The 16,906-nt window shown below is 35.5% G+C and overlaps 1 protein-coding gene across 1 annotated transcript in view; it reads right to left on the bottom strand.

Annotated features, from left to right (window-relative positions):
* LOC109081043 (synapsin-2-like) overlaps nt 1-16,906 on the bottom strand; it is a 211,337-nt gene that overhangs the window by 163,123 nt on the left and 31,308 nt on the right. Inside the window, exons 2-5 of the mRNA XM_042765849.1 lie at nt 10,436-10,493; nt 6,938-7,029; nt 4,016-4,172; nt 3,568-3,657 (exon numbers count right to left, since the gene is read on the bottom strand). Coding sequence (XP_042621783.1) covers nt 3,568-3,657; nt 4,016-4,172; nt 6,938-7,029; nt 10,436-10,493 — 397 coding nt within the window. The remainder of the gene's footprint in view (nt 1-3,567; nt 3,658-4,015; nt 4,173-6,937; nt 7,030-10,435; nt 10,494-16,906) is intronic.

The following is a 16,906-nucleotide window of genomic DNA, read 5'->3' as shown; positions in this document are numbered from 1 at the left end:
TTTATTTACAGAGCCCTTTCCACTACAAAGTAGACCAAAGGACTGTACAGCAACACAACAAAAATCAACAATAACAGAAAAACAATTAGAACAATTTACATCTTCCAAAATCAACAACTAAAAGCCATAGAAAACAAGTATGTCAGGTGGAAGGGTATTCTCGGCCCAGCGACCGAAAATGCACAATCCCCCTTAGTTTCCAGGCGAGTTTCCGGAACTGAGAGCAGTAAGTAGTTAATTGGTCTTTGAGGTCTACCAGAGTTCATATGAATCAGGTCCATACTATATTTTTGGGCCATATTATGGACAGCTTTAAAAAAACGTACAGCAACACCTTATACAGAATGCGATATTTAACCAGAAGCCAATGCAGCTTTTCCAAAATTGGAGTAATATGCTCCTTTTTATTTGAACTAGTAAGGAGCCTCGCAGCTGCATTCTGGACTAATTGCAATTTTGAAATAAGAGATTGGCTCACTCACAAATAAAGTGCATTACAGTAGTCCAAACGGGAGGAGATAAATACATGAATCACTATCTCAAGATCAGCAACAGACAAAAAGGATTTCATTTTTGCAATAGTCCTCAACTGAAAGAAGCAACTTTTTACCACACATTTAATCTGATGGTCAAACGTTAAAACTGAGTCAAAAATTACACCCAGATTTCTTATTTGGGACTGCACATTTGTTGTCCATGTACCTAATACATTGTTTATGTCATTTGCGATTTTGCTCTAACGAGTACTTCACCTCCTGGAGACATAATAACAAAGATGAATGAGAAGTTGATCCTCCAGATCTAATAGGCAAATAAATCTGAATATCATCAGCATAAAGATTATAAGACATACTGTGGTTTTTTTTTTTTTAAATACGACCTAAAGGCAACATAAATAGTGAAAACTGAATAGGCCCCAAAATGGAGCCCTGAGGTACTCCACAGTCAAACTGAAGACTGAAGAGGAAGAAAATTCCCCAACCCTCACTGAAAAGGATCGTCCCTTCAAATAAGAAGAAAACCATTTTAAAACAGTCCCTCTCAGACCCACAATATGCTCTAAACGTTTAATAAGGATATCATGATATATTAGATCATGAGCTGCACTAAGGTCTAGCATAATTAAAGCTCCTCGACTACCCGAGTCTGCAGTGAGTAACATATAATTGGAAACTCACATTAAAGCTGATTCAGTACTGTGTCTAGCTATAAAACCAGACTGAAAAGCTTCTAGCACATCATTATTAGCCATAAAAGAGCTCAGCTAAGATAAAACCACTTTCTCCAATATTTTCAAAATACAGGGAAGCTATGAAATTGGCCGATAATTTGTGAAATCCAAAGGGTCAAGAGCAGACTTCTTGAGAAGGGGCTGAATGACAGCTTGCTTAAGACATGATGGGAAAAGACCTGTAGAAAGACTACAGTTCACAGTAGATGTAATACTTGGTCCAATAAAGTCAGCTGTCGCACCCAGCAAACCTGAAGGCAAAACATCCCAACTGGTAGCTGGGCGTTTCAACTGAGCAATAATATGACTAATATCGATAGATGAAACCAGATCAAATTCATCAAAAGTGTTGACATTAGTAAAGTTGTCTGTAACCATCCAAATCACAAAACCTGGACCTAATGTTTTTTTGTTTTTCCAGAGAAAACACTTAAAAACTTCTCTCTGTAGATGGAGGTATCGTAACAGCATTTGGATTAAAAAACCTATTAATAGTTTGAAACAAAATTTTGGGTGAGTTTAAGTGCTGCGATATAATATTTGAAAAATAGGCTGCTTTAGCATCTTTTACAGCTTTCTGATACCCAAGAAGTGAATCTCGTAACATCTGGTGAAAGACCAGAAGTTTATTTTTCTTCCAAGCTTGTTCTGCCTTCCTACACTGCTGTCTAAGAACAAGAGTATGTTCATTAAACCAAGACTGACGATTTACCTTACTTTACAATGCTTTTTTTTGGAGCAGAGTAGTAGAATTCTTAAGATAATGAATTATTAAAAAGTGTGTGTAACTGATCTTGATCACCTGTGAGAGGTGCAGACTCCAACCATGATAAATCAGAAAAGGTACTAAAAATCTCACCAAAACCGTTGTTGATGGAGTAATTGCACAGGAACAAACATAAGAGGACTGACTCGCCCTCATTTAGTTCGGCACATTTACTCTGAAAGTAACAGGCATAAGATCCGAAATACAAACATCATTAACATCACAAATTGACAGCCCTAAGGAAAAAACAAGGTCTAAATTATTTCCTTTCTCATGTGTAGGGCCAGAGACATGCTGAATAAAATTAAATGAGTCCATCTGGTCCGAAAACTCCTTGACCAAAGGTTTGGGGTTAGAAAGCCTAAAAAATAAATATCAAAAAGCCCATACATCACTACATGTTGTTCAGGAAGGTTTCAAGAAAAATCCTCTTCACTCATCCAAAAACAAACTGCAGCATTTTCAGTTGTCAGACACGACTGGCATATCAAATGGGACTGGCTTCTATGGTCAGATAAAAGTAAAAAATAGAGCTTTTTGGCAGGAAAGCATACCAGATGGATTTGGTGCAAACAGGGATAAAACAGAGCCCATGCCCACAGTTAAATATACTGCTGGATCTATAATGTTGTGGGTCTGTTTTTTTCTGCTGGAGGCCCTGGACATCTTGTTCAGATGCATGGCATCACGGATTCTAGCAAAAACCAACAGATTAAAAATCTAAACCTGACTGATTCTGTTAGAAATCTTATAATGGACCATGTTTAGATCTTCCATCAAGACAATGATTCAAAACGAACATCAAAATCAACACACAAAAAAATTTCTTACTGAGCACAAAATGAAGCTTCTGTCATGGTTGTATCAATTCCCTGACCTGAACCCAACAGAAAATGAGCGGGGTGAACTGAAGAGAAGACGCTGTGAATCTGAAGGATCTGGAGTTATCTTGGGAAAAGGATGTTGCAATAATTGGGTGCCAATAATTATACACATTATATAATTATATACAGCACCACTACCATATAAAGAACCTGTTAAGCCTTGTATAGTTCTTTAAAGGTTCTTTAAGTCTCTCTTAGTTTAGTTGGAAAAGGATTACAAAACAACATTAAAATACAGTGTATTTCCTGAAGATAATGTGGTTCTCAACCTTTTTGCACCAAAGGCCCCCCTGCAAGGAAATATTCCAGGGCCCCCACACAAGATATTTTGACCTCAGAAAAGCATAACACTTCAAAACAGCTTTTGCCATCACAGTAAATTCCCATTCATAGCAAACATATGAGAGTGGAGTGACATCTTGAATCTTAAGGAGGAGAATGGGGTTCCTCCAATGCCACTTTTAGTGATATTTAGCACCACGTTTGTTTAGATTGCATAATATATATTATTTACCATATATATATATATATATATATATATATATATATATATAGTACTGTATACAAATAACTAAAGTATCACATATTTTGTTCTTTATCAAAATCAATAGCTTGCCATACTTAGTACAAAAAATATTGTTGTGTCTAATCAAAGGAAATGAAAGACAAGGTTGTCTTGTACTTACCATGTCCCTGTAGTTTGAGTAGAATGTCTGATCAACAAGAGGGAATTTATCTGCTCCCAGTTTCTTGTAGATGCTGATCAGTTGAGAAAACTAGGAAAAAACAGAGAATCAGTATGGATGCAAATTTTGGCAATAATAGATCTTGAAGCATTAAAACTGTCCTTTAGTAGTGTCCATGCCACAATGTGGTCTGATCTGAACACACAATTATAAATTTTTACAAATAATAATAATAATAATAAATTATAAAATAAATAAATAAAAAACATATGTTCAATCTTGTCACACTGTGAAGAACTCCCAGAAACCATTAGGAAGTTTTAATGTTTCTTAACATTCACATATATATATATATATATATATATCTATATATATATATATATATATATATATATATATATATATATAAATATATTTTTTTTCTTTACAAAATGAAATGTCTACTCACAGCCCATGGCTTGTCACAGAGGTTGTAAATGGACTCCAGCGAGTTGACGCTGGGGATCCCGGCATACTGTAAACCGATGATTATATTGCGGAAGTCTTCATTCTGTGCCATGCTATAAGCGTGCTGTCGCACCAAGACAAAGTCAGGCTTGAAGGACCTGTGTGAATAATGATAATATATTCAGAACAGAGCAAAAGTGTCAGTCTATTATCTGTTTAACATTTTAAATGAGTAGTGTTTAATCATGTATGTACTGTGTCCTGTAATAGAATAATCCTACCGGCCAAAACCACATTTAAAAAATAACTAGTTGCTTCTTTAAAAACATAATTAATAATAAATAGATTTTAATGGCAAGCTCTAATGTCAACAGATAATATGTTTTAAAGACTTTCTTTTAAAGATAATCATGAAGATCAATTGGATTATCTTCTGTTTCATGACATTCACTTTCTTTTAACCACCTAAGACTATAACTCAGTTGAGATATGGTATGGCTTGTTAATGTTGTTACACAGTTGTTAATAGACAGTTGCCATGGCGACATCCGAAGACTATTGGCCAGTCTGAGTCAAAAGAGTCATCCTCTCTATGATGTTCTGATCCAGAGATAGTCCTCTCATTCTTTTTTCAATGGATGCTTATGAAATGGTTGCTAGGGTGCTGTAACTGGTTGCTAGCAAGTGGCTATGAAGTTGTTATGTCACTGCTTATTGCTGTTTGATAGGCTAAGTCAAAAGAGCCAATCCTTGAGCCTATATGGCTTTCTGATCCAGAGATATGACCTCAAAAAATGGTTCCAATGTTAATCCAATGTTAAAAGTCACTAGGTCACTTTAGTTTTTTTGCCCGCTGATCACTTAAAAGTCAGAAAAGTCAGCACACCTCTCCTTAATAAGATGCATGATTTGACACCTCATTCATGGGTCAAAGATGAACGGCGCGGGACAAATCAAACACCTAAGTTTTGTCTAGAAGAAGAAGAATAAGTATGCAAGAGAATAGTAGTAATACTTTGCTTCACAAGCACCACCAGTGATGAACAAAACATGCAAAATTAATAATAACAAGAATAAAAAGAAAACCAGGAAGTGTTTTGTAAGTGAATTTCAGTGAATATTGCAAGGCAGATGATTGTCTGATCATATCAACACACACACACTGTTGCGGCAAATCGCCCGTCACCCCGCCTTCTCTCATTAGTACCAGGTGAAATGAATAGCGCAATCTGTTGCGCGTGCCTGGGCTGTATAAAGCCAGCGCACTGTTGTAATTATTGGTATGCACCGGGAATTGACGCTACGGCAGAGAGCAGTGGTGACTCAAAGAAAATGAGTATAGAGCTTGATATCAAACACTGTGCGGGAGCGGGGTACTCACCAAAGAACTCTGAAGTGACAGCCGGTAAGCTGAAGCGGCTGGCTGGCTAAAGAACGCCTGTGTGGTTCATGTGTGCTATAATAGTAACTGCTACGAGAGTGAATGAATGCAGCATTCAATTGCCACGCTGTAGATTGCGGTATTGATTTGAGTAGCATATCTTCAATTCATAAGGTGTTTGTATAGTGGGTTAATAGGGTTTTGGTAATTCATGATTTGGATGGTTTAAGTACTATAAAATATTGCTTAAAATTCATTTGATAAATGTGTATACTAAAGACTTTAATGATCTGACTATGATTAAATATAAATTGTTTGATGATTAATTGCTAGATATGGTCAAAAGTACAGGTTATTTTATAGTCTTTTTGTAGTTAGAATCCAGTAAATTAAACTATACAAATCTGTCAAAGTTGTTAAAATCATTTATTCTGTACTTTAAAATGTAAAGTTAATGACATTTGAATGTGGTGTTATTGAGCTGTTCATATCTACCAGCTTTAACTTCATGTGAGATCTAACAACTCCTATGTGAAATATTCATGTTTTGAAAATGGGTTCATTAGCTACTGATGTTCTGTGTTAAACAATTATAATTGAGGTCATGTCGAAACCTGATAATTATGCATTTTATTGGGTTGTTGGTGACTTACACTGTATGTTTTATATTTAAAGTTTTTTCACCTACATAGCTTAATGCTATAAAATAAATGGATGAAAGAAATTCACAAGGCCTAATCATTGAGTGGAATCCAGTTTAATTCTTCAAATAGTGAGACCTATCTTCTTCAAGTGGGGGAAAGCGCACAGTTAAACAAAACACTTGACACACACACAAACACATTATAAATCTCAGGTAATGGGAAAATCCACCCGCTATACTCATTTAAAAGTGCAAACCCTCCAGCATGAGTAAGCTGCACAACCACAGTGGCATATAGATGTGCTTATGGTAAGCTGTACTTTTTTATTAGTGTATTTTTTTTGGAATTAATTTTGGGGTCATCACGACAGTAAATCACATCGGCCTAAATCTTACTGTTCTAACTGGTTTTAACATTTGAACTATGAAACATAGTTGGGCTTTGTGGGCTTTTAAATAGGCAGTTGCTGTAACAGTATTTTTTTTTTTTTTTAAACAATGAGGGCAGTATGCATCAGCAATAATTTTGGTCTATTTACCTGAAAGATAAAGATAAAAATCTTTAATCTTACAGCAAATGTCTTTAAAAAATAACTTTCAGTTAAGGCTACACTAGAATATAGATGCAAAGCTAAAACACAGACTAAAACCACAAAACATCAGTTTCCCTTCATACCACGTAAGTTACTGTCAGAACTCTTTGTTAGATAATCTTTAAAAAAAAAAATCTTTAAAAATCTTTAAAAAAATCTTTAAAAAGGCACTTTATGTGGTAACATCAAACTGAATACTGACTGATGGATGAATGCTGAAAACTGCAGAACAAAAATGGATCGGTGAATTTGATGGACTCATGCTGGCCTCACCGCTGTATTTTCTGATGACTGTGTTGAACTTACCGAACCACTTTTGTTCCATTTCTGATCACTTGCATGTCCACACTGCATGTGCCATTAGCATGAGCCACAAGGTTGATCTCAGAGAACTCAGCCTGAAACAAATGAATTGATAAATAAATATAGGTTACACTTTATTTGGATAGTCCACATGATAGTCTGATGTTCATTCATGTTTATTTTGTGCTATAACTTGTAGTAAAGCGGAAGAGATTATCGCTCTCCGCTGCTGCTTGAGCTCAGCAGGCAGATACAGCAATCCGTCATGCCACACCAAAGCACCAAAACGGCATTTAATGTTTAGATTTCATGATGAAATAAACAGAATTCAAAAGCTGATAATTTGTTTCTTTTCAGAAGTAAAAAAAAAAAATCACAAAGCTTTTAAAAGCGATTATTGGATGAGAGGCAATACAAAAATATTTAGAGAAGCTTTATTGAGGCATCAACTGAAAGTAGCAAAGACTAAAATATAGATCTTGTGGTTTAAGAATCGATATAGACATACTTAAAGTTAAAAGGAACATCTAAATGGATATCTAAATGGTTCTAGGATATCTAAATTTACCTTGAAATTTACCTCGCATTTCTTCAATACCGTAAATAAGATATATCAACTAACTCTCATTAGAGCATTAGTAGACTGTTAGATTAGGATTAGTAGAATAAGTTGCAAAGTTAGTCAGAAGAATATGTGTTGGGAGATAAAGTGTTAGCAGATATTAATCGGACAGTCTGATAGTTGACTTGCAAAGTAGTTGCAAAGAATAGTCAGCATAATGTCTAAAGTGGACTTTTAAAATAAAGTGTAGGGGAGAGCAGGGCACAAAGCAACACTTTTTGACTTTCTCAGTTTGTGTACATCCACATGGGGTTCAGAATATAATTTTTTTGACCACAGTAATTTTACAGTAATTATACACTTTTTTTTTACACATTTTACAATTTTTTATTTTTTTTTTAATAAAATATGGCGTTTTTTAAGAATTAAAAATATTCTGATTTTAGAGTTTGACAATGAACACATTGCAACCAGTGCTTGGGACGACCCACATAAACGAGCAAAAATGTTTTACATGTCTTGAAATAATCATTTCTAAATATTAAACATTGACTGTCAGTCTTTATTCACCTGTTTCTCGTTGTTTCTCATTAAAATTCATTAAAGAAAATAGTGCATATTAGATAGCTAATGTCATAGAATAGCATCTGCACAATTTAAAACAGGTTAGTGTCTTCTGCTAGTTATCAAAGCATTAACAAAATGATCTGAACTGATAAATAACAGACTGGAGATTAAAATAAAAGCAGATTTGTCTCATTTTAAATGAATTAAAAAAAACTGAGATGAAAAATTTACTTAAGCCAGAATTTTTATTTTACGTTTATTTTTTAATTGTTTAGCGATATCTTCAAAAGATTTTTGAAATGTGGTGCACATATATATATATATATATATATATATATATTTATGTATATGCATATATATATATAGATATATGATTATGGTGGTAATAAATAATGTAATGATTTTGTAATGCTAGCATGTGTGCAATATTCAAATTACGTGTGTTACAATGTTAATATTCAAACCACGTGTGTTACAACTAACCCCGCGTTACTCTGTGCCCCGCGCTCCCCTACTTAAATATGTTATGTCTGCTGTCTCAGAAACATGAACATGACAAGGGTCAAACTTGCAATATTTATTATTCTTCATGTAAATGTCTACTTTTATACTAATCTGTGTTGCCTCTCCAAACAGAAAATAGTCCATAAACTTTCCTTTTTAGAGTCTGCCTCTCCAAACAGAAAATAGTCCATAAACTTATATTTTTAGAGTAAAAATTATTAACATATTTAATAATCTGCTTGATTGTTAATTATATTTTTTAAAGAAGAAATCAACTAACAAAAAGTAAGATTAATACTATTATTATACCAAACACTTGATAACAGCAGTTCCTGTCTGCGTGCAGTTCTGTAGATCCTTCTGAAGAATATCAAAGTTTTCATTATTATTTATTAAAATGTAATAACTGTACAAAAATTTAATATCTACATTTCCACTGACATTTGGCATCACTTGCAGTTCTGTAGATCCTTCTGAAGATTTGCTTTTTTTTTTACTTTTAACTGTTTTTTTGACTATGTGGGTTGTGTTTTATGTGGAGTGTGTTTTTTGTATATCATCTGTTAATATATCCTCAGTTTAACTCTATTTTCTAAAGTAAATGAATGTAACACCACCTTGTTTTGCTAATTGTGTGTATTGCTTGCAATCACATTAGTCATTTTAATTAAAGCATGTGATTTTTAAAAACATTAAGCACCAGTAGGTGTGAATCGTGTCTCTTTATTCTCATTGTGGGCTTGTTAACATTCATCTGTTATGCAATGCGAGCAGTAAGACATGAGGTTTATATGCAGATGCAATAAGCGTGGCTATGGGAAGCTGTCTCTTATTTATATGCTTAATTACTGCAGAATGGTCATTCATTGGTAATAAAATATCCAGTTATATTGTTGCAGGCTTCCTTAGTAGCAATGGTTTTCTTTCTTGAGCGTTTGGCAGAAGACAAATTCTGAAGGATAAAGACATCTAAATAAATGTTACACTTTATGATGATTGACACATTGACTGCTACCATCTGTACAAGTCCAAACGAGTTCACAGGATACAGGATGATACTCACAGTCACATACATGCACTGATAAATATGTGATTGTGATATGTGATAAAGCGGACAGTAACCCAAAAGTCAGAGGTGTGTTCGCAGACAGAAGTGGACTGCAAGTTAATGAACTCCAACCACAGCTCTATCATCTACTTGATCAATAGCCAATTCTTACAATTACTCTTTGCTTGTTCTCTGGGTAAAGGACATCTAGCAAATCACAAGTGTTGGCACAATTCAGATCAATAGCATTTGTTTCAATTAGCAACGTGTGGTCTGGAATTTCAACAATGCAATAAAATGACCGGGAGTATTTTTATTTTGTAACTAAAGGCTACTGGAAATGATTGCACTGTTATAAAGACGATGGACCAGTCAGTGCAGTGATTGAAACATAAAATAACATGAAAGGTTTCTACTGTAACAGTGTTCCTCAGCCACAGGACCCCCATAAATATGTCTTTCAAAGTCCAGACTATTTGAGTGTCTATTGACAGCTGCTTGGTTTATATTTCTGCTGTTTTGCACTGAGTAGCACAATCACGGTGAAATCCCACTTCACATGGCTGTATTTTACACATCATATCCATTCTGATTGTTTCAATTGTGTTGCATCACACAGAATTTTGCCTCTATAGAGAGTACAAATAAATTACTGGAAATGTACTGCATCACGCCTATAAAGGATGCAGTATGCACTATAATAGAGACTTGTTTGTGGGTGTTAGCAAATCGGTTGAAAACCACCAACTCAATATTTCAATGCTTTGAGTGATCAAGTTGAGAATAATGTCCAGGTCTAAAGCTATGATAGATGCTTTACCTGCTCAACTTTGACATCGTGATCACCTTGCACCTTCTTCCCCCGGAAAACCTTAGCCCTGAAAGACAAAAGAAAAAAAAAAATGTATTCATGAATCATTTCATGCATGCTTCTAGTGTTGTTCAATCAGTTTATGCAAAAACAATTCAACATCATTTACAACCCTGCTGTTGTAATGACTGGAAAAACAATCAAATAAACAAACTGTGTAATTGCAGAGCTGGTGGCTGAGAAATGATAGCAATGCAAACAGCTGCTGTTTTGATGCAGCGTTCCAATCATTCGATTTTGCACTCCTTTTTGATAAGTGTGCACATTTCTGCATCTCTCTTTCACTCTCTTGAGCTTGTGTCTGGGTGTTATATGAGCAGTCACAGAGAAAGCAATCTGACAGCTCACTTTGAGCACACAACAGGGTAAAAACAACCCTATAAAGATGAGAAGCAACTGCAAAACAGAGCAGAGAAAATAGATAAAAGAAGGAAAGATGGCTGATATGGAGAAATCCATCTCTTTAGCCCTCTTTACTACTGTGCTGAAAAAGCAATCCAGGGTTTGTTTTTGCATAATTTCAAGCACATAACACAATATTGTCAGTTAATGTGAAGCAATAACATGCTGACTCAATCTCAGTGTAAAATCTTCCCATACTGCAGCTCAGAGGAGACGTTTGCACTGAAGATGCTTCCGTTGCATGGCTGGATGCAGAGCAGAAACTGATTGATTATGCAATGCTGCCATCTAAAGGAAATCATCTGTGCACTGAGGATGCAAAGAAAGTAGTTCAGTGTCCAGTGCCAGTGAAGCCTGCTGATAGCACTATTCGTACCTTATTTGGGCCCCTCTCAGCATGTCTCATCAAACAGAAGCCGGATTAGATTTGGACCGGATTAGAAACAATCCCATAGTGTGAAACCATCAGTGATGAGATTTCCATAGTGTAATGACTGGGTAAATGACAGAGAAGCTGCATTATGCTCTGTGTTGATACCGTCAGGAAAACAAAAATAATCGTGAGTGATGTCAGTTTCTTTCTATGTCACACTCAGTCCAGCATTGCTTACTTTACAAATCTATGAAAACGAGTGCTCTTTGCTAAGGCGTGTATCACTATTTCTATTGCTCTCACCTGCTGGATGATACACCCACCCAGAACCAGTGGAGTATCGCAAACCCGAATTGGGAATATTTCTTGAGAAAGCCAACATACTGGAATGCTATTTAAACTTCTTCTGAAACTTAAATATCTGACCGTGTCTCCTCCTAGGGCTTTAATTGCTAAAAGACCCAAGTTCAGCAGAGACCTGGGCCCTGATGTGTAGTTTTATGCTCTATCTTTTCAGACTGATCAGACTTCTAGTTTTTGCATAATTAAAAATCAAAAATCTAAAATTTCCCATAGACTTACATTGTCTGAGCAAAAATGCCCGCAGAAGACAATTGCAGAGATGCAGGATAAGAAATCTTTCAACTCCCCTCATTCACTTTCATTTTCAGTTAAATTTACAATTAAATGCACACATTTCATTCATACTTACAAGCTAAACCAACATATCTTTTCATTATCAGGTCAGGCCAGAACTCCTGAACAACACTGTAGAACATAATGCCTTAAAACCATTCAGAGCACCGTAGCAACCATAAAGTGTACCCGGGTAACCAATCATAACAACCTAGTAACCAAATAGCATAGCAAAGCATATAACAGCATAGCAAGTACATAGTGAACAGCCACCCACATCACTCCATCATCATCATCATCATCATCATCATCATCGTGGGAGTGAGTTCTGCACAGACAAGCAGCACTCAGGATTAGGCATGAGCTTTTTTGTATGTCAGCAAGTAAATAAATAAATAAGATAGCAGCTGTCTGTTAGAGAACAGACGAAACTGCAGGCAAACACTAATAAATGTTGTCATGCAATGCAAGAGAATTTCCAGACCTGTAAGAAGAAAGACGTAAGGCTGCTATATGCCTGCGTAATGAACAAGAGCGCTGCACTACCAGAGAAAATGAACACACTAACTATACGCTCTCAAAAATAACACTGCCAAAAGTGTTTCCACAGCAGTGCCATAGAAGAAGTATTTTAAATGAACAGCAAATAAAATAAACTTTTTTTATTCCACTAAAAGTGCAAATGTTACATGGATGTTAAAGGCTCTTCGTGGAGTGTTTTTATGTAGAGTGTAGGAACACTGCTAAAGGACATGTATGACCATGTATAGGTATATACTCTCATATGGAGTGTAAAATCACGACACACAGGCTGCAGTGCTGCACTGATCAAAGCAGCAATCGGTTGCCATCAGGGCAGGAGCTCAAACATGTGATGCTATTCATGGCTAGTGAACCTTCACAGTCGCCACTTCAGTGATCTCGGTCTTCATAGACTACAGGGAGTCTGGCTACATTCACTACAGTGGTCAGTGCTCAGTTAGCTTTAGAACGCTTTTCAGTGAACACACAGAAAGACAGGGCTTTAGGTTTCCTTTCTTATCTTCAGCTCACTGTGAACAACAACAGCTGTACTTAACCCTGGTTCATTTGACCAGTTATTAATATTAATCAATACTTTTGCTTGAGAACTCTAATTAAACTGATGGATTTGTGCAACAGACCTGATTGATTCCTCAAATCATGTCTTGTTAAGGAAAGGTGTGCTGTTACTTTGTTAAGTGATTTTGAGGAGTTACACATTTTTTTTTGTATAATGAATTATTTTTTTGGACTAAATACAAAAATACATAGTGTTCTATTAATTCAATAAGTATAATTAAATAACCTGAGACTTACAGTATTTGTGGTTTTAGTAAACATGAAACTCAATAAATTAATATTTAAATGTTTGTGTGATTGAAATGAGAATAGCAAGTATGTCTAAAGCTGTAATGACTTTGAGTCCATCTAAATCCACTATTGAAGCTTCTTCTGTGCAGAAAGTGTTCTTGTACTGGAGTATCACAAAATGAAGAGGAGCCAGTGAGCAGTAAAAAGGTCTGACAGCAGTTATTAATCATTGAGGTTAACCCTGCCATTGCTCCTGACGCGGCTGTTTGATGCTGAACATTTGGTAATTAAGTCAGTTTTTTTTTTTTTTCTGCAGGCTGGCAGAGGAAAACTGAAAGAAAAAATGGAAAGAAAAAGCTGTCGGTTTTTCTTTCTGGTCCATTGCCAGTTTGGCAGAAGCTGACACCTCTACTGGAATATACTGGAATATTCTGGATTATTCTTTCCAGAGAGCCAGTGATTAAAGAGTGCAGTCGAGCAGAACAAGTGAGCATGAATACACATGGATAATCTTTAACAGATTGACAGTAAGAGGAACCTGTAGGTCACCAGCTGAATAACTCTTCTGATTATAGTGTTGTGAAGATTGAAGATGATGCAGTCTGAGGTCAAGGCTCAGAAATTAATGGAAGCTGCTGAGAGTAAAATGGCTTGGAAAGCAAAAAAATTAAAAACAAAATAAATACATAAATAAATCTGAGAGTTTTTTTTTTTTTTTTTGAAGGAGAATTATTTAGGAGAATTTGATTTGATTGAAACAAGGGTGACACATAATGAATTTATTAAATGATTATGAGAGTTTTTTTAGCAGAACTATCCATTTTAAAACTAAATTTGTGCACATGATAGCAAAAAATAGTAAAAAGTGATATTACATTGAAACCCTGCATCAATAAAGACGTCCCTTAGTAGAAAGGGCACATTTCCCCACCCAGTTTTCACCCTCTGAAAAGAGAAAGTGGTTTGTTGGCCTCCTCCGCGTCACTGCAGCTTACCATCAGCAGATAAAAGAGGGATACTAATAAGCGTCGACTCCTTTGATCCTGCCATTTGATAGAAGCAGCTGCCATCATTTCTGTGTGCGAATGAGAAGAGGAAGTGTCCCAGTGAGCCAGAGAATCTCATCTGTGCTCTGGATGAAGCGGCAGCATTACTGCTGCTCATGAGCCACATCGTTACGGCTATTAAACTATTCTGAGGAGTCAAACACACATACACACACACACACACACACAACCTGTGAGCCTATAGTGACATACAGCATGTACATATTGCATTTGGTTGTCAGTTTACCTTTTAGTACTTAATCCTGTTCTGTACACACACAGATCAGTCACTTACAGGAGTGACAACCACATTCTGTGAATTATATTTAGTTCACTCTATAGTTCAATCAAAGTTAATCATCGTTTACTCACTCTCAAGAGACCTCTCAAACCAGACATTGACATGTTATGGGGAAAAAGTACTACGGAAGTCAATGGCAACCAGCAGCTTCAACAGAAGAAACTCATACAGGTTTTGAAGAACTTATTGATGTCAAAATTTAAATTTTTTCTGCATTCCGCATTCACCAGAATTCTATGCAGTGTCAGGGAGTACGGAACCCAACTAGACGACTAGTTAACCAGAGATGTGTCTCTCTTTTGTGTCTCTCTCAAGGAAAGAGGAGTGAGACTCATTCATGTTGACAGATCTTGTTGAACAACAGCAAACAAGAAAAAAACCCATAATAAATCTAAATAAATCTGAATGCATATTATTTTGCTTGAAAATAAGATTTATACTGTATATGTCCCAATCCGCAACTGCCACTTTATTTACCCTTTTATTATAGTAAAAGTGTAGTAACTGTGTATTTTGGCATATTGATCACAATTGTATAACCACAGTTTTATAGCAAATACCATGGTTATTATTATTATTATTATAATTATTATTATTATTTATTTTTTCTTTTTGTAGTAAAACCACCCCAGCTACCAAAAATATGTGGCTGATACATAACTGCAATGTACACATTTACGTTACATGTTTTAAATAGCAAATTCTGGTCATCAGAGAAACCATTTCCTATGGAAGCCCATTTCCAGCATTTCATAAAAAATATGAAAAAATGTTTTGCGACTTTTTAATCTCACAATTTTGACTTTTTTTTCTCGCAATTGCAAGTTTACATCTCACAATTATGACTTTTTTCTTAGAATTTATATCTCACAATTGAGACTTCTTTTTCTTAGAATTTCAAGTTTACATCTCGCAATTCAGACTTTATAACACGCAATTTAATAAGTCTGAATTGTGACATATAAATTCGCAATTCTTAGAACACATATGTCTTTTTCAGAAAAGTCAGAATTGGGGGTTTTCATCTCACAATTCTGATGTTATGTAACACCACACCATCAGAGGGAGCCCACACCTAGGTAATGACTGTTACTGATCCCTCTATGGTGACTTCCTGTTTGGCAGCCATATAAGGATGGCCATGCCAAACAGGCCTTTGCAAAGTATTGTTTAGCTTTAGTGGACTCTACTAAGCGTTTTCCGTGTTTTCTCTTGTTTCATTGTCTTTGCCTTGTTTATTTTGGATTTTGACCTTGGACTGTTGCCTTGTGTTTTTGTGGATGTTTTGCTTCCTGCTCTAACCATCGTCTGTTTCTGGATTACACTTTTGTCGTGTCATTTGATATGACTGTTTGCTGGTGTTCGGACCTTGCTTGTTTTTGACTACGAACTGTTTCAATTAAAGCTTGCATTTGGATCTACCATCGTTGTCACATCAAGTCCATGTTATAACTTGGAATTGCGAGCTTAAATCACGCAATTCTGGGGCTATAACTTTTTTTATTATTATTTTGTATTCAGTAGCGTATTTTGTATTCAGATAGTCATACAACAAAATATTCTGTGGGCCATAAAACATTTTTAAAAACTCTGGTGGGGAGAGAGTTAAAAGCAGCTGTCACTCATGCAACTTTACCGTGTGTGCATCATATATATATATATATATATATATATATATATATATATATATATATATATATATATATATATAAATAATATCTTGACTAGATAATTTGAGTGCTTCTTGCTCACTGACAGATATAGGTGTTGTGCGTGGTTGCCAGGTTATTGCTATACATTATTCTGGGGGTTATTTGGACATTGCTATGCAGGTGGTATGATGTTTGGGTGGTTTTTTTGGGGGTGGGAGTTTTTAGGTGTTTGTTTACTGGTTGTTTTTCTGGTCCGTAGATCAGTTTAATTTTTTTTTTTTTTTGTCTATTTTATTCCTTCAGGCGAAAATAAATAATTCAAAGGAAAACAGCACTTTAATCCTGGCCACAGGATTTAAAAACATTCATATCCATAACAAAACAACATTACTTCTGGAATATAACGAGAGCTGGTTTGTACGAATGCATAAGCAATAGTAATAGTAGCACTGAGACCGCTTTCATTTTTTAATGAGTATTGTTCTGAAACAACACACCAATGCAAAGCCAGCGCTTCAGTTCTGTTAAAGCTACCCCATTAGTTCTGTGTTTTTATGTTTTATTCATTGCAATCAGTGTAGAGTATAAAGTTGCTCCGAGCAGCTGAAGTGCAGTCTAATCAGTGCCCTTAAAAAGTACATCCAGTAATGAGAAGCCAATTAATGAGGCTGACAGCCA

This window comes from Cyprinus carpio, chromosome A11 (assembly GCF_018340385.1).
Source record: "Cyprinus carpio isolate SPL01 chromosome A11, ASM1834038v1, whole genome shotgun sequence".
NCBI classification, from domain to species: Eukaryota; Metazoa; Chordata; class Actinopteri; order Cypriniformes; family Cyprinidae; genus Cyprinus; species Cyprinus carpio.
This window is presented reverse-complemented; position numbering and strand designations above follow the sequence as displayed.